Source organism: Poecilia reticulata, chromosome 23 (assembly GCF_904066995.2).
Source record: "Poecilia reticulata chromosome 23, P_reticulata-male-v2, whole genome shotgun sequence".
Taxonomy (NCBI): Eukaryota; Metazoa; Chordata; class Actinopteri; order Cyprinodontiformes; family Poeciliidae; genus Poecilia; species Poecilia reticulata.
This window is the reverse complement of record NC_088852.1, coordinates 9,427,011-9,446,288: the sequence shown is the minus strand read 5'-3', so window position 1 is coordinate 9,446,288 and position 19,278 is coordinate 9,427,011. Positions and strand designations below refer to the sequence as shown.

General features: G+C 38.4%; 1 protein-coding gene across 13 annotated transcripts in view; it reads right to left on the bottom strand.

Annotated features, from left to right (window-relative positions):
- Positions 1-845: 845 nt before the first annotated feature.
- Positions 846-19,278, bottom strand: part of LOC103459282 (ELKS/Rab6-interacting/CAST family member 1-like) — a 125,956-nt gene continuing 107,523 nt past the window's right edge. For all 13 annotated transcript variants that reach the window (XM_017302870.2, XM_008400730.3, XM_017302865.2 and 10 more), the window contains one exon: positions 846-3,549. In XM_017302870.2, the coding sequence (XP_017158359.1) occupies positions 3,412-3,549 (138 nt within the window). In that variant the 3' untranslated portion in view covers positions 846-3,411. The remainder of the gene's footprint in view (positions 3,550-19,278) is intronic.

Sequence of the window (19,278 nt, the reverse complement as noted above, 5' to 3'; positions counted from 1 at the left end):
TCAGTTAGCAAATCCCACCAGTTTTCAAATATACAACTGGAGAACAGCTAAGGTAGTTTGCAGCAAACTCCTGCTCCTGGTCAGGAATCATCTGGTACAGCTTGTTCTGCGCACGTCTTATTTTCATTGGATTTCGACGAAGCAGCATTCACTGTGCTTGGATGACCCACATGTTCAGCTCCTGGAGCTCATTAGCTCTACATCACAATTAATGTGACCTTTTTTTCCTTTTCTTTTTCATATTCAGAACTGAAGTTCTGCCAGTCGTACCTGCAGTTCGAGAATCCTGGGTTTAACCAATTTACTTTCCTCTGAAGGCGACGGTTTGGGTCGAATGACTGAAACAAGGACAATGACTACACACACACACGCACACACACATTAAAACTGCTAACATTCAGCTTCAATAATTCGACACAAATTGTGTCCTTTGTTCTTACAAGTTGGAAAGCAATCGATTTCAATGATCTGTGATCAAATATTTACTCAGATTAATGAAAAAGGTGAAAAGTCAAATTTATGTAATTATATGAGGATGTAAAAAAGAAAAAAATTTGAAGCTGTGCCTCAAATTCTACTTTTCAAAAGTTGCCGAAGTGGTTTCTTGAAGTCTCAGTTCGCCCTACAAAAGGAAAGGCTCAAATAAGTCTTTAAATTTCCCAGGGATTGTCTACAAACGCCTAATGCCACTGACCTTTTCTTGCAGATTCTAGATTCTTGTTTCTTTTTGCCTCCTCCATCTTCTTCCGCATGCAGGCTAAACGGAGCCCGTTATCATTTTATGTCTAAACAAACCGTAAAGGAAGAGTCGAAATGACAGAAACGGACAGAGCACAAAGCAAAAGTGAAGATAAAGCATTAATTTATTCATTTTATTCTCTCACATTCTGATTTTTCGATCCACAACAAGTTCAAAGTGAGTTGCAGCCAGCATCCTTCCCAGTAATGGACACAATCAGTAAAAATAGAAAAACACACACACACAAAAAAAACAGAAAACAGAAGAAGGAATTTACACACAAGCTCAAATCTGACTGGGTCTCTTCCTTAAATGAGACACACATGGGTTTTCAAACCATCCATAAAATCTGTGGGATCAATAAATGTTTCACTTAAGAAGCCAAGGGCTGACTCTCGTGCATATAAATCAGCTCAAGAGTCCAAAAAGCATAACCTTCATAACTTAAAAACCAGTTAGATTTGAGGACGCGTCATAAATCCAAGTCTTCCAGCTTCGTGTCCAACCAGGTGACGTTTTGAAAAGAAAAACCTCAAGACAGACAAGACACAGCCTCGAAACTCACACGGCCGATTCAAAAGAAGGAAAATAATGTTTACTTGAAATAATCTGCAGCTCTGGACCATGCCAATACTGTCAGTGTTGAACTCGACAAGAAACTTTGAAAAGTCTTCCCGGTGGAAACAAAGTCTAACAAAACACCCAATTATTCACAAAATGACAAAAAGAAACAAGAGTTTGACACCATGTGAAGCAGACCAACCAAGGTTACACCTTTTTTTTAATGCATACTTTTAAAAGAAACAAGAAAAATATATCTGTATTTATATATAACACTTACTTCTCGGAAAGAAACAATGACGTTTCAGAAGCGATTTGACCTCTTACTGACTCTAAAGGGACGCTCAGGAGGAAGATGTGCTGAGGAATTATTTGAAGTCAACCTGATTTCAGTCTGGACGACGTGACTAAACCACAGATGTTTTGGTTTCCACATAAGCGATCCGCGTTTACAGTACGTCCAAGTGTTTGAGTAAAGGTTCTGCTGCGAGATGCGGCGACGACAGACGGCAAACTGAGACGCCGTGATGTTAATTAAACAAACTCCTTGACAATTTGCACGACGATTTGCAGGAAACCAGAGAGCCTTCCGCATTTAATCAAACCTCTGGTAGAGAAGGATAAAAACGGCTTTGGACGAAATCTAATTTTTAAGCAGAGGAAAAGCCACGTCAAGAAATATTAACATTTAAATTCATCACTCATTTTTCTTAAGACACATAACTTGTTCAAAAAAAGATAAGACAAAAAAAAAAAAGCACAACATTTTTTTAAGGCATATGCATTTTGATCTTCAACAGTCAATAACAGAAATAGCTACATGCTTAAACTCGTCAATATTTGGAGTGGCTGAAATGTTTAAAATAACTATAACTTGGACACAATGTTAATCCAGGTTTAATCTGGTGGTGTGACTGAGCTCCACATCAGAATTTAGCTATTAGATTAGGTTAATTTGCCATGAAACAATTAAATACATGAAGGACCTATGATGCCGTTTTCTCCTCCAAAGGTCCTGGAAACGTCGTTACAAAAACGTAACTAAAATCTAGTCGTCTCTCTGCTAGAAAAAGTTGCCTTTATAACATTTTAACACGATAAAGAGCCAAAACCTTTGGAAAAGTCAACTTTCTCCCAATAACAATCTCTATCTAAAGATGCTTCTACCTTGTGGCGTTGTATTAGAGGTCTACGTTTTGTCAAATAAGAAGAAGAGGGCTGTACAAAGTACAAAAGGCAGAACAGAAAAAATATATTACTGCAAAAAAAAAAAAAAAAAAAAGAACAAAAAACAACCAAAAAAAACCCTTGTTTGTTTTGAAGCGCTTTACCAATCCTTACCAGGGTTCTATAGGTGTAGAAGGTACTGAAGACATTTGGAAATTTTTTATCAAACACCTGCAGAGGAAGGAACAAAAACTGACTAAAAGTAAAAAAAAAAAGATAGCAGCAAATGATGCAAATAGCAAAAGGCAGCTGAAATAAACACGCTCAAATTGATCAAATAATAATAATTTTAAAAAATGTGGCAACAACGTGCAAGTCTAGCATCAGAAGCAGCCTGGCAAGCCCAAATAACTATTTTTTATTTTTATTTTTTTTAACGCCTCTTTCTCGGGTTGAAAACATTTTCCCAGAGTGGAACCGCAGCCACCAGCCAGGACTTACAAGATGGTTAGTGTAACAGATGGTCAGTGCAGCAGAAGTGCTTTCTTTCTAAGAAGAGTTAGAAAAATATATCTATTCTGATTTAATCTGCCAATAAAGCACTTTAAACTGACCAAGGGACATCGCTTCCATCAGCTGGCACAGTTTGTTGATATTGGAAATGTGTTTTCGGTAGCGATGTAACACCAGCATTCCTCTTAAATTAGAACAACTAAAGCACAGTTGAACTTCTTCAACGTTGATTTTCTTTCTGTTTCAAGAGGATTGTGGCGGATGGCAGGAGATGTGATTTTTTTTTATTTTATTTTTTTTCCCCGGTGTGTTCGTGCTCAATGTTTGACTTTTGCATGCAAGCGAGTGTGATTTATTTTTTTTTCTTTTCCAGTCAGTCTGTGAGCGTGTGTGTGTGTGTGTGTGTGTGTGTGTGTGTGTGCAAAGGTCAGTCAGCAGCTGTCCTCCAAGGCATTGACGACTTGTTCCAAAATGTCCGGGCACCGGTCGGCGATCTGCTGCAGGACCTGATTGGCGTACTCCTGGAGCTCCGCCTCCTCCTTCTCACACAACGCCAACTCCGCCTCCAACTGAAAGAAACACAAAAAAGGGAGGAGAAAAACGTAAAGCGATGTGACCACGATAAAAGACTTTCCCTTTCTGAAAACCTTTTGGATGTTGCACAACAAAATATGAACCTTTAGGTAACTAAATGATACTCCAATCTTATCTGTAGGTTCCACAAATTATGAAAGCAGTTATTGGTGTAATAATTTCCCATTTATGGGAGAGTTGAAGGCCAAATTCTTCCTCTTCACAATCTGTAACTCTTGTATTTTCAAGGACAGCAAAGCACATTTTGTGAATATTACTTCCCTGTAGAGATTTATGGCAATATTTCAAAACTCAACAGCGTCGTACCATTCCTACTGCAAGACAGAAGATACAGAAATGCCAGTAAAAGTGTGTGTCAAGACCGGTTCTTCCGAGACCCAGACCAAGTTCGAGCGTTTAATTTCGACAAATATTTCAGGCAAAAGTAGCATTTCTGCAATTCGACAAAATTGCCTCTTTGCACTTTTGCATTTGCAAAAATGCAAAATATTTTATGAAATAATGCAAAATATTTCATTTTTGAAAGAAAAACATTTAATTTTTCAGTTCAATTAACCAAAACTACTTCTTGGGATTGAACTACTGGTGATCATGAACTAATAATATTAGTTTATTATAAATGCAGCTACATATTGAGTCACATTGTCGAAACTGAATCAGTTCATATTGCAAAATAGTTGTATGAAAAATGTAAAAAAAAAAAAAAAAAGAAGAGAGACTAGGCTAATGAAGATTTGTCATATTTAAAAAAAAATTAATACGATCCTCTGAATAAAAACTAATCAGACATTAAAAAACTTACTGTTCCTAAAAACACATATTATGGAGATGTTAATAAATGATTAAGCATTTTAATATTATCATTAGTTCATGCAGAAACGCAAATGGCCTCATGGGGAATTCTCAAATCCATCAGAGCCAATAGAATCCGTGGAATTTAGAAAAATCACCTGGCCAACAGGGACAACAGATTACAGGAGCCAAGAAAAAATATTTTCTCCAACATGGATTATGACCACAGGACATCGAAGGTATGACTGAATTTATGTTTATGGCTCAACAAAATGAGACTTATTTTTCCCCTCCTCATCGTCTGCTGGTTCAGTGAGTTTTAAACGCGACGCTGATGCACCGCTGGAAAGATCAGGAATCAAGGTGCAAACTCTCAGCCGTCGCTAAAGCAGTGTTGCTGCTTTATGCATATTATTATTTAGCTGCTTAGTGTTTGCATTTCCTTGCTTAGTGGGGAATGGAAAGAGGTCTGGAAATTGTTTTTCCCATTCTTCTCCAGACCTGGCAAATTATTTCAGCAAATCCTAAACGTTTCTCACTTTTCAAGACTACTCAAGAACTTTAATTGTCATTCAGACTGATATGATTTAGAAAAAGCATATCTCAAGATGGTTACACCCCCCTTCCCACCCTAACACCTCCAGTCTAGAGCAGGCCCCCCCATTGCATTTGTGTCTGTTTTAATGTTGCAGATATGTATCCATAAAGCAAACTAGATTGGGTTTGTGGGTGGGGCGTGTAAGGCCCAACTGCAGAGTCTACCCCACCCCAATGGCCCTAAGCACTAAAACTGAGATGCAGGACAGGGCTCCAGAAGGCGGGGGTCGGGGGTCGCTACATAGAGCTCCACCCGATGCCTCGCCCCCACCAATCTCTGCTCCAGTCCAAATGTGGCGTAGAGCACCATGGAGAGATGTTTGCAATTTGACACTTCTAAAGCGTGTTTGAAGTCAAACGCCTACAAAACAACTCCTCAGATTATAATATATGTGAGCCGGTAATCTGAAAAGACCAGAGCGTAGCTCCTTCTCTTTAAACGGACGGGAACGTTTCTGCAGCAAAGCAACGCTGCTGTTTTCTTTGGCCGCGGCGGAGCTGAGACGTCAAATCTAACCGGCTTAATGACCAATACATCTGTATCAATAAGAGCGCCGCTTAAACATTCGTGTAACACAAGCCTACATTTATGATGGTGTGTGTGTGTGTGTGTGTGTGAGGCCTGGGTCAGATACTGGCAAGTATCCCCTCGTTATAGCCGAACCTCTTCATTCTCCTCTCATCTCATAGCCAGAAAAACCTCAGTGGTATTTTATATTACAGTGGCGTTATTCATGTGTAAAACTGCTCCAAGCAATAACATTAATGATTAATGAAACTCTGCCTATAAAGCACATGCATATATTGCTGATTATCCATATATTGGGTCATTTTTATTATTGGAGAAACTGAAATTGTTGATTTTTTCTCGACCCCCCCATTTAATTGCAGGGTGTGTTTGAAACTTGGCCCACACCAGGGACTAAAAGAAGTCAGGACATCTAAAACCAGTTTTAAACATTTCTATTAAATTCTGGCTCTTCTCAGTGCTGCACGATTTCAAACAGTTCAGCTGAATTTAGTCATGACCAAATAAAAACGTGCAAAATGAAACTTGTATTCATTAGACTATTTATAGGAAATAAAAACGGCGTACATTTTCCCACCCCCCCATGCATAATTAATCACCATGTTAGATTTAAATCTCCAGTCTGTTTACTCCATAAAAGGTTTGCTGCCACTGTAAGTCAGTTCTGGAGAAACAGCTTCATAGGAAAATAATTAGCGAGAGAATCTGAAGATTACTCGCGAGTCGAGAGTACGAGTCGCCGACAAGCCGTTTTGTTACCCCGCGAACTTTTCATGCAACCTCAAACCTCAACGGATTTTCCTGGGGATTTTCTGTGACAAATGAACACAGTGTGGTGCGTGATTATGAAGTGGATGGGAAAATGAAGAAAAATGGGGAAAAAAAAAAAAGACCAAGCGGGCTGAACTCAAGTGAATGCTACAGTTTTTCCAGATTTTTATTTAATCTCAATAAGCGACATTAGGCTCATAGTTGTAATGTTAAGAAGCTGTTCAAAAGCTTGCAAAACAAAAAAAACAAAACAAAACAAAAAAACATTTAAGAAGGGCAACACAAGGTCCTGAACTGAGCGACGCAACTAGACAGTACAGATGCTGTGCAGTTTGAGGGGGTTTTAAGGGCTTTATGATCCATTTGACCTGTGGAAGAAGCTGCTTATTGTCCTCTCGGTCAGCCGAGTCGCTTTAGGGAAAGCAGTCAGTCAAGTAATTTGTGATGGGGTGGTAAACGTCTAAAACAGACCGGTTTATCCATGCTGGAGGCGTCGCCACCTACATCTCCATTTGCCAAAACGCTGCGATAACAGATGAGGGCTTTAATGTACGTAGATGAAGGGAAAACACGAAAGTAGAAGAAAAGGGTTCAGAGGAAACATGCAGGATAGTTTAATGCCATGTTAAAAGAGCAAACGCTTGGCCCCGCTTTGGAGACTACCCCCACTGCACAGATCTAAACTTACACTCTGACTCATTCACTCTTTCCAGGTGATGGATATAGGAAACACATGCTTCGAAAATTTGCCATCCAAAAGAGTTTTGTGGATAACACAAAGGATTGGTTTTGAAATTTTGAGGGGGAAAATCGAAGCGCATTATCAAATCTTTGAGGAATCCCCGCCGCATGACGGACAGGAAAAAAAAAAAAAAGATTTGAAGGAAAAACGGGGAGTTTTGAGCACAGAGTCCAACTCCTATCGCTGTTATCTGCTGGGTGACAGTTATCACCTTGATTTTTTTTTTTTAATGTTCATCCTTTTATCAGCTCTGCTGGCCCTATCAGGCCACGCAGACCTTTAAGAGTGCTGGATTGAGCGAGCGAAGGATTTAGAGGGCTCTGTTTTACAGCGAAGAACAGTGACATCGCCAGCATCAATCTGAGCGCGGTTTTTTAGGTAATTCAACTTAATGGCTTTGCATTTTAAGCCGCAATCTCCCAGAACAACACGGCAGTAAAGATAAGGTTGGAGGGTGATTGAGAGGAGATAATCGGTTTAGTGCCGCTTTTCTCAAGCGACCTTGACCCACGCTTGACAAAATCGGTCGAAAACGATAAAAAGAAACGTCAAATTGGGTAAAACAAAACCACAAACACACAGACAAAAAAGCAACCTTGCAGATTAAACCCCCACACACACACACACACACACACACACACACACACACACACACACACACACACACACACACACACACACACACACTATATGCAGGTTTTATTTTGAAGAAGAATCCACAACATATCTGCTTCACAGCCAAAAGTCTCTAAAAGCAAAGTGGACTTCAGTAAACAGACTGAAAAAACAGGAAATTTACCGAACAATATTACTTGGTTTTCTTTATACAAAGACACAAATTTCAAAATGTTTTAACCCATAATTGAATAAAAATATAATTAATGCAAACTTCCTGTTGTCTTACAAGGGACTATTAAATCCACTCAAGCTGGAAGTAACTTAGGTGAACTTGAAGTCTAAAGAAGAGGTCAGATTTGGTTCTTTCCTGAGATAAAAGTATGGAGGCAAGTAGAAACATAAAATATTGCGGTCACAGTGATTTGGTTGGTATTTCAATCAATAAAACTCTTCCAACAAAGCAGATCATTATTCTGGGTCGGTTCTTTCCAGATCAACAGAAAACCTCACTGGGCAGCATTACTGTAAACTCAGAGCGGGAAAGAAGCTGCAGTTTGTACAGACTCAATAAAATCTAACAATAACAGATGCAATGCAATGTCTAATCTTGTTTTCTGCTGCAACTTTCAGACGGCTGTGTAAACGGCACGAAACAATGGATCCGTCCTTCCGCATAGCAACAATTTAAGGTTGTGGTGGTAAACCAGCACAGCTCTTTCTGAGGGGATCAACAGATCACAACAATATAAATATCTTTGAATTGTTATGTCTTATTTAATCCTCATACTTTATGAGCAATACTCCTGCACAAATCAGACAAGATTTGCATCATGTGATTGGCAGTGGACTGTGTTTTTTTTTTTTTTTTTCTTTAACTTTTTCTTGAGATACTGAACAATTGACAAGAGCATCTGTTGCCTTTCAGAATCAGGTGTTTATTTTTAAATAACTTCATTATTATTCTTATTTAGGTGCAAAGCATAATTCTCTTGTTCCATCCTAGCCTATTGTATCTTCCTCTTTTAAACCAAAAACACAAATTTGAGGGATGAACCGAACAATAAGCTGTGAATCCAGACCAGAAATGAAAAAAAATAATCAGTCCTGATAACTGATGAGGCTGTTTATGTTATGCAGAGGCCTTTGGTTTTATTAGCTTGTTAGGAAAGATTATATGGGGAATATGAGTCTCTACCGCTGTTGATCTTGGAACAGTTTTCAACCTGATGATCTTACGTTACATATTCAATAAATTTCTTCACGTACAAGCTAACGTCTTACTGGATTGCCTATTTCAAGCTTTATTTTTGTTCATTAAAGATATGAATGTATTACATTGTTGCAATGAAGTACACTTACCTCTTCTGGGAGTTATATGTGATGAATAGAATTGAATAATTCAACAATAAACTATTTTATTCCTTATTATTATGATGTTTTCGGTGATTTAAAGAAATGATGCAAAAATGGGTCTGATTAAACCGATTGAAACTTGTGAAACGTGACTTCTAATAACAAAGATTATAATCTTCCAATGGGTGTTACAAACCAAAACGTTTTGCTAAGCGGTCTCATACGTTTATATCCCAAAGAGAAAGTCCCACTTGCTGCTGAACGATAAACGTCTTCATCTAAACCAAGAGCTTTACGGCTGAATCCGTTTCAGAGTTTTGCATTATGAATTTGAACGCTGTATTTTAGATCTGTTGCTGATCGTGTTTCGTGAGATCTCAGCGTGTGGTACAAAAAATAAAATAAAATAAAGAAACGTAGAAGATTGATATAAATGGAGAACATAAAAAAAAACCACAGTTGTGCTTACTGCCAGAATATATGGACACAGTAGTTCAGTTTTTACGGTGACAGGTGAGGGAGCGCACAACATGAGGTTAAAGATCCAATCCTGATTAACCGAGTGGCAGAAGGGTCTGAGCAAAGAAGGGAAGATGAAGGTGAAGGGGTTACGTGTGTGTCTGTTACACAGAGAGGGTCTGTTTTGCTTTTTTTTACTGCAGCAATTAAAGCTCCATTATCATGATTGATCATTATCGGCCTTACAGCGACACACACAGACACACACACTCTGCTGGAGCGGCCCGTGCCCCGCGTTCGTTCACACACAGGTTATCAGCTCGAGAATGAGGATGACAGGTAAGATGTGTGTATGCACTGACCTCCTGACACGTGTTGCAGGGCCTGAACCTCTTTGCGGAGGAATGTTTTCTAAAGAAACCATAAGTCAGCAAAGGAAGATAGGAGCATGAACAAACACTCGCAAACGGAGAGCAAAAAGGGGGGAGAAAAGGAAACAAAGGAGAGGAAGAACAAATGTATCATTTTACGACGGAGGGTTTCTTTTGAGGACGGTTTTTAATTTACAGTAACTTAAGCCAAATGTTTGTATCCGTTTACTTCATGGCTGTTTGTTGAAACACCAAAACTTCCTCGTGATTTGACTCATTTAACAAGAATGTTCTGGGTAGAGAGTCTTGTGTCTCCTCAGATCAGGGTCAGCTCATCTTCCAGTAAAACTATAGCGTTCTGCAAAAAATGTATTCCCTCCCCTTATACTTCTTTGCAGTTTACAGTTTGTAGTGCAAAGTGAAAAGAAAAAGGCAGAAGTTGTAGTTTGAAAGCGTATTCGACCCTCTTTGATCTCATGTCCCTTAATAAAACCCACAGCTAATTCCAGTTACCTTCAGGGGTCACTCGCTTATTAAACAGAATCCAGTTGAACGTAATTTAATCTTAGTATGGATCCAGATGTTCTCCGACCGTCTTAGCGAGAACATTCATAACCAGGCAGCTTCGTGAACGCAGCAGGAAGTTTAAAACGGGGTTAGGTTGTTAAACAAAACCCCAAACTGTGAACGCCTCACGGAGATCTGTTCTTCCATCCATCACCGGAAAGTGGAAACAACAAAACACAACTACAAACCATAAAAAGACAAAGCTGTCCACCTGAACTGACAGTCTGGGCAAAGAGAACATCGATCAGAGGAGCAGCCAAGAGGCCCGAGGTAACTTTATAGGTCCTGGACAGATCCACAACTCAGGCGGTGAAGTCTACTTTCGGATTATTCACTGCGAGTTGTTGAAAGAAAGCCGTATGAATTCTCATTTGTGGAGTTGATGTGAATATCGGTGGAGCTAAATGCAGGCCAATCCTGAAAGAACACCCAGTGGAGTCTGCAAAAGTGGAGGCAAACCTTCAAGGTGGAAAACGACCCCAAGGCTGCAGTCACAAGGGAACGACCGCGATGGAACGGCTGAGATCAAGGCGTGTTCACCTGTTAGAACGGTCCGGTCACGTTGCTTTTCACAGATTCTCTCCATTGACTCTAACTGAGCATTAAATATTCTTCAGAGAAGAAAAAAAAAAAAAATATATATATATATATATATAGCACACTCTTTATGTGGAGAGCTGGTGAGACAAACCCCAAAAGGATCGCAGATGTACCAGCAGAAGGGCTGAAAAGAAATACAGGCCTGACTTTCAGATTTTTATTTGTAAAGAGATATGAAAGCCATAATTTTTGGGGGGATTTTTGTTGGCCTATTAAAAAGATGATGTAACAAAGAATACAAAGCACTGCATTTACAGCAGCAGTAATACAGTGTTGGGTAGCCGTTGCTGCTGTATGCGGTTTGGTCTGACAGTCTTGGAGGAGCCGAGCTAGCAAAAATAAAGACGTCAAAGTCAGGCGATGGCTTCAGATACACGCACTTTAATTTAAAAGTAAAATGCCTAAAATAATCAGTGCAACTGAACAAGACAAGACAGAGGGCATTTAATGGTTTTCTTATTTGATTGGCACCGTTTTGTTCAAACCGTAGGGGCTGCATTTACACTAAAATATTTACAAAAAGTGTCATATTTCTTTACATCGTAACCATCCGCGTCTGTGAAATATCCATTTTAAATAAACTTAGACTGCAAAGAAGCAAATGTTCTTGTCTTATAATAAAAAAAAATACCTCAATGACAGTTAAATATAAAAGAAATACAGAACTAAAAGTCTTCAGCTCAAAGAGAGACAGAGTGAGAAAATGTCTGGAGGGCATATTTTTACCTATTTTGACTCTATAATGGGGGAGATTATATGATGTAAAGTCTAAGGAAAAGCAGAAACACTAACAGGTGCTATAGAAATACTATTACGAGCAACAAAAATATAAATTGGCCTCTACAGACTTCGATCCTTCTGCCTGTTTTTATTCTAACCATTTTGCCCGTACAGACTACACAGTGTGTAAAATGCTTCATAAGTTGGCTGCCGGTGCTGCACCAAGCCCAAAAGTGCCCACATTATGTCCAGCTCAGTCGTAGCGGAGGCAGCTCCGCTAATAACGCGAGCTAACGAGCTGTGGTGGGAATACTGCTCCACGACTTGTGGCTAAAACTGCTCCTGGAGGACTGAAACACTGCGCTCTTTAACATCTCTGGAGAAAGTGTTTGGTGGGCAAATGAGAATCAGTTGGTAATTTTATTTTTATAGGCTATTTAGAAAGCTAAACTCACTTCAGGAACAGATTCATATTTACAAGCGCGACCTTCAAAGGCTTCCACCGTCCAACAAACGGGGCTCATGAATCTGAAGCCTGCGCTCTAACTACATGGAGGAGCTTCAGAGGGAACAGGACTTACAAGGCTTATAAACAAGGCTTAAAGCTTAAATTGGCCCTTGTGGACCAAATACACAGAGCTGGCCTGACAATATAAAGTGCTGCAGAAGTAAACAAGAAAAAGACCGCAGCGGTAATTGCGTAGTCAGAGCGAAACAATCTAAGGAAGATAAAAGCACTTGAGCAAAATCCCAAACTGTGATTGTTGAGTTTACAGTTTTATTCAAATTAAAGCTTTGAACAAGATGAGACACACAAATTTTAAAAGAAGAAGAAAAAAAGATATATAAAAAAACATTTTCAGTACAGAAAAAGTAAGCCTTCTCTTTCTAATACTGATCATTTAAATTCCTGAAATTGCAAAAAAAAAAACAAAAAACTAAAAAATTCACAATTTCTTCACAAGTTTTTGGATTCACAAGAAAGGACGACTAGTAAACCATCGATTAGTGGTTAGTGGTCAACATCTGATCTACCAGTTTATTATTTGGCATTTAGGGCTGTGATTAGCAGCATTTAAAAGATTTATATTTAAGCAGTGGCCAATCATTTTTTAGCATTTGTGGTGTTATACCTGATGAGGGCGGTCACTGCGAGGGAGGAAATTTCAACACAAAGGTACAAAGTCAAATGATTGGAGAGTTGACGTTAAACATTGTCTTTAGCGTGTTAGCTTTAGCGCTTGGCTTGGTTAGCATCACGAGCTGTAAGCTCATTTCTTTGGTGCCTCTCTAGATAATATAAATAGTTATGGCTTCAAAGGTCTTAATTGTTACAAAATATGGTTCCTATATTTGGAAATCTTTTAAACGAGATGACTATGATTACTCTATATCAAGCTTTTATAATCAGCTGGATAAAAGAAGGTTGATATTTATATGTATATATAGATTTAAGTCTTCCTGTCGCAGCTGTTTGGATTAAAGAGCGACAGCTCTGCCCCTCCCCCACGTGTTGTTTGCACACTGCCAGCCAGCAGGATGAAAGAACGCCATTATACTTTCTCCATGCTTCCAGGAAAGACAAATTTCAGCTGTTAGGAATAAGTGTTGCTTTTGGGCGCATGTCTACAGTGTTTTACAACCATTATGAAGTAAATTCTTCCAGTATAGCAACTACAAATGACTTGAACTTGTTGAGGGAAACATCTGCACCACTTATGTAGGAGAAAAGTGTGAAGCTGGACCTCTGTTATGGCTAACTCTGTGAGGAGGGCAGAACTTTGGATAAAAAGTGGGAAAGAACTAAGAGTGGAAAGCAGCTTTCTGCACATTTTATTTTGTGTGTAAATTGAGGTCTTTGGCCTTCACCTGTCGCCAATACCAGCTTGTTTTTGCATTACCGTTGAAGGAGGAAATGGAGGGAAACACAGCCGAGGAAAGGAAAGGCAGCAGCTGAAGTGAGAAGAAGAGTGAGCAGCCCGGTCACCGACAGTAGGAAAGTCAATATGAACAGGAAGATTAAAAGACGGATTTACAAGGATGGAGAAAAGCAATAGAGGCACACAAAGGACGAGGAGATGAAAAAAAGAGAGAGGGAAAGTTCAAGGGTGAAAGGAGAGAAAGTCAGAGAAAAAGACATAGGCATGTGAAAAGAGGTTGTCTGGTAAAGCCATTAAGCCTGGATTCAATAACTCTGAAAACCAGCAGTTTGTCAGTAATGACCAGTGAAGGCCAAAGTGTGTGTGTGTGCTTACGGATGTGTTGCTATGAAATAGGTACCGAGACCTGGTCGAGTGTGAGTTTTTTTCTTCTTCTGTGTATCTGTTTTGGTCATACTATGAGGACACAAAAGTCCCAGTAAAGTTGTGTAAATCATTTCAGATTTTCTTCCTGGACAGGTTCGGGGTAGCTTGGAGCTTTTTGTGCCATATGGCGGCAGGAGACAAGTCAATCTATTGTTCTGTACGTGATGAAATCCACTGAATGCACATGTGTGGGCGCGTGCAATAGTCAAAATGATTATATGTGCTTTTATTTAAAGAGAAAACAATCATCCTTGAAGGAGGAAGCAGAGATGCTTGATGAAAGCCTAGACTAGAGACTCCAAACCACAACACACAACAGATGGATGGTTCTGACTTTCTGCAGGAACACAATCGCTAAACCTTACCCCCCAAACTCTACAAATGTCTATTAAGTCATTTATTGTGAAGTATATGGGGGTACATTATTTGTTAAAATATGATCAAGGTAAAATGTTCATGTAACAGCCTGGATTTACAATTCTATGTAGTTTCTTGCGAGCTACAACAGAGGATGCACCCCGTTTTTACCACGACTGAATGTTTAAATCATAGCGGATGCTAAAATCCTACTGACACAGACGCAGCTGGACTTCCACTCCCATTGTTGGCTCAGTATTTACAGTCTGCACTATCAGCGGTGATGTTTTAGTTCCAGCTCTGCCCTGTCCTGTTTTCGTAAGTCCTGTCAATCAGAATTCGCCCAATCTGTGACCTTAAAGAGACGGGCGGCTCTCAGGCAGACGCATCAATGGACACACATTGTTCTTGCCAGCCAGGGAGGAGGGAATCATTTCGCCTCTGGACATCAGGGGATAAAACTGGAAAAACAGCGATAATACCCACTGGGAACCTAATTTGTTTTATTGTGTATCTAGAACAAAGCAAACGCTACGATTTTCTGTGCTCAGATAATTGCACAGACACTGGCAGAAAAGCCATTATTGATGAACAAAAGAAGTTCATGCATACAGCACACAAACATACATCTTATTAAGTTGTATTATTTTTTTGTTGTCTGCTGTAATATCCTAAGCTAATGTGTTTTTATTAGCTGCAAGCAGGAAACTGTCATAATTACGAGAAGCAAAGGCTTCAATTTGTCTTATTAATATACATTATGTGCTTCTCTTAGTGAATTAACTGAAATAAAATATTTTTTCAATAAAATATTAAGTTATTGAATGCGTCTGCATGTTTAACAGAATATTATATCTCAAGCTTTTTTTTCCCCTGCATTTTCTAACACTTTTTTCTTCCACTGAACTTTCAGCATTTTGAGAACTGCCAGCTTCTTCAGCATTTACCTTTTTTGTGATAACCTCCTGTAAGCCATAATCATCAAAATCGGATATCAATGCTTGGAATATGTAACTGTTTATTAAATCTATATAACTTAAGTTGCTATATTTAACAATTGAAATAAATTAACTTGATGTCAATATTCAAATTTGTGTCCGCTTTTTAAAAACAACTTTTATTATCCACCTGGCAAAAATCCAACATTTCTCTCATTGTATAAAAAAGACCCAATTTCCTCTTAAAATAAAGAGATCACATCATAAGATTGACATCTAAATTCTGTAATTTTCTGGCTTGTTTCATTTCAATAACTTGCGAGAGTTGTACATAGCGGATTCAAAATCCATTTTTCTGAAGTTTCTCCAGTTTGAGCAGGCCAAAAAACACACAGTTAACCTGGAACTATTTAAGTTTCAGCTGATAGAGTCACACGCTTACATTTCAGCCAATAACACTTCATTCATTTTTTTCTTTATGGCACCAAACACACACAAACGTATAAGCTAAAGACTTAAATAGACTAACAGTAACACATACTCTAGTGCAAACATCCACCACAAATTCTAGAGAGCGCTTCCAAACGGTAAGACGGAGCAACACCCACATGCATTCGCACGAATAAAAACACAGAATATACGTTTTTCTTTTACTGCCATACTTCAGACCATTAATAGGGACAGAAAGAGACTTCCTGAGTTTGTGAAGGAGAGCGGAAAATTCTGATGCCAACTCTCTTCAGTGCTCATTAGAGGCGTCATTGAGCCATAAAGCTTATTATTATGACTATGGCAGAGAAAACAGTGCTTTCAGGATAACCTCGCTGTACAAGACAGCGTTACTTCGCAGTTAAGCTGAAGTTAAACAGAAAGATGAAACAAACACACATTAAGGGAGGAAACCTGCTTAGGGTCCATTAAGAAAATATTCAAAGGCAAACATGTCCAAGCAAATGTCAAAAATGTATGCATGTACATAGGAGCAATTTGCACAACTCTGCTGCTTTCATGCTTCGGAAAAGTCTGACTAAACAATAGAGCGTTGCCTTGCAGCATGTTACCAGCCTCGACCACAACTGGCCCGATTCCTTAACATCTGTGGTTCAAGAAAATCCACAGTGAAAGCTTTTTGACATCCATCACTCATGTGTTCGTGCAGAACAAATATGCTTCCGCTTTATCTGATCTATCCATCCACACTCTCTCCACATCACATGTGTGGGAAATACATCACCCCAAGTGGCCTTTACAGTTTTCCTAACGCTTCCAGCCTTATGCTGTTTATGTGCTCAGAGTTTGTTCGTAACATTAAACACTTCCGACATAAAATCAGAGACATAGGATTTAAAAAATATACTGTTGTGGATAATTGATATTAATTTCTTCTGGGAAACATGATGATCCATAAAAAAAAGTTCTCATTTTAAACAGATGCATCAAGAAGTTTGTCATTTTTTAAATACAATGCTTAATTAATATTAGAATCTTTACTTTCATAACATTTTATTTCAGTTTAGACTTTTTAAGATAATTTTTATAAATATATCTTTATGAAATCTGTCAGATCAATAAGCAGGACATCATCGGGTTCTCTGACATTTCCATTAGATGCATAAAACATTCACTATATAACTGTACATAATATTAAAGGGAAGTCATTATTTAAGTATCAATGTGTGCAAAATTGCAAGTGCAAAATACTGTTTGCATACATTTTTTGTATTTCAGGTCTATTGCATTTAGAGTATCAACGCTATAGCAGCACTTCTTCATCCTTAATGACTAAAATGAACATGGATTTTAATGATGAAGAAAGAGAGTGAGGAAAATGCAGGTTTAATCTCAACTCCATGCATTGTTGCTTGATAAAAGATCTAGACTAAATGAAATGCTGGATGCGGACAAAACGTCAGTGAGCAGTCCATTTGGAGATCTTGAGAAGTTTCTACGTTGCCATAAGGATGCAGGAAAGGGCATAAAAATGGCACTGAAACATTAGGAAAAGAAACTGGAGTGGGTTATTATAAAGAGTTGTTATAAGAAGAGCAATACCATAGGCTATGAGCTGCTTGGCTGCAAATTTACTGGGTTACTATATTTCCAAGGACATGCTGTAATACCTAAACTTATTAATACTTAAAAAATACTCAAATGACTTGGATCCAGGTTTACTACATTCAATTCCCGAGATCTGATTTATAAGTCATCTTAGTATCCAATAATGAAATTGTTATACCATGTAGTGCTGCTTCAGTAGAAAATATTTAATCCTGAAGCATTTATTAATTTTTACAACGCATTGCATCGAGAAGTAAAAACATTAATAGATTTTAAAACATATTTATGTCTCTTTGTGTGTCTGTTTTTCACTCTGTAGGTAGAAATTTGCATGAGCTACTGTACTGTGTTAGCAGAAACTGATTGTCAAATACAGAGGCTTTCTCTGGTCCCATATGATAACTGTGCATTCATGTTAAATCAGCTGTAAAAATCCTGTACTACATTTTGTATGAGTTTGTGTTTTACATGCTATTTCGGTGCAATGCTAATGGCTTTACAGAGTGCCGGGCATTTTAACAGAGCCAAGCAAAGGCTTGTAAAACGCACGCAGTCACCACAAAACAGAAAAAAAAAAGAAAAAGAGAGGCTGGCACATTGAGGTACGGTGGTCTGGTGGGAGACCGTGTGTGAGCCTGAGTGCATATTAACAGGGTCAGTCAGGGTGAAGGCGACACATGATGAAGGAAAATGAGAAACACGGTCTTGAATGAAAGACTGCCAGTGTGTTCTTTGCAATTGTGTGTAAGCTTGGTTGGTGGCTGAAAAAAAAACAAAAAAAACATGCATGGCGCCAAGTGGCACTGCCCGACTCTGGGTGGGTTTGGACAGAGAAATAGGGAGAAAGATTCAAATTGTGAAATGAATTACTGTTAAGGGAAACATCCCACTGAAAAATATACCTTGTAAAGGCTTAAAAACCTCAAAACAGGCTCTGCAATGGAGTGAATGAGATGTGACTAAGAAATACAGTGTTGATGTAATGACTTTGGGATACATGAACCTAAAAGGAGGACTGTAAAGAAACTCCAAGGGCAAAATGAAAAGAAACACATGGACAAAAATAAAAGGGGGACATTTTAATCTAAAAGTTAAAATCTTTTCATTCTGAAAGTTTGATTTTTTTTCTGGGGATACCCCAGAAAAAAAAGCATTGATATATACATACAATGCATTTCTTTTACTTAAAATAATGCAATGCATATATATATAGCTTAGATGTTAACAAGTAATTTCTCCAAGTCTCGAGTCCAAGTCCAAGTCAATTCTCTAATGAATTAAAAACGTTTTCATAAAATTCATGACATCTAGGTCACTTTATAACCTAGTTGCAGACTTGTGTTGTTTGTAACTAGGCCTAAATTACCACAAGCATTTAATAATGATTTTTTAAATGTTGTGTTGTAATATTTTCCTATTTACTTCACTATGCAATAAATGCAAAAGAATGCAATAGTTACCCCATTAGAACTATGTTTATCCTCCAAGAAATCAACAATAACTATGCAATAAATATGGTTTGGAGGGTTTTCTTTTCCTCACTCCACGCTGGAGAATTTGGTATAGTATCGGAAAACAACATTTTCTAAACTCAGATTGAAAGCCCCAACTCCCACTTCTTAATAGTTGAGATGTTAAATACAAAAAGAGAAGGACAGGCTCTTATTTTGGTGTTTTCAGCCTGGATGTGTCCTTGTAATAACGCAGTTAGCTTAACATGTCAGAGGCAGGTCACGTTTATTTCTTTCTGAAGTCCAAAGTCATTTAATACAGCGTTCATTTAACGCTGTAATTTAATGTGTTTATTATAAAGCTACAGCTAACATGAACAGATTGCTATGAGTCATTAACATCCCATAAGTCACCAGTGTCACTGGCTAATATATAAGCACATTCTTTCAGTTTTGAATCCAATATGGCTGCCAC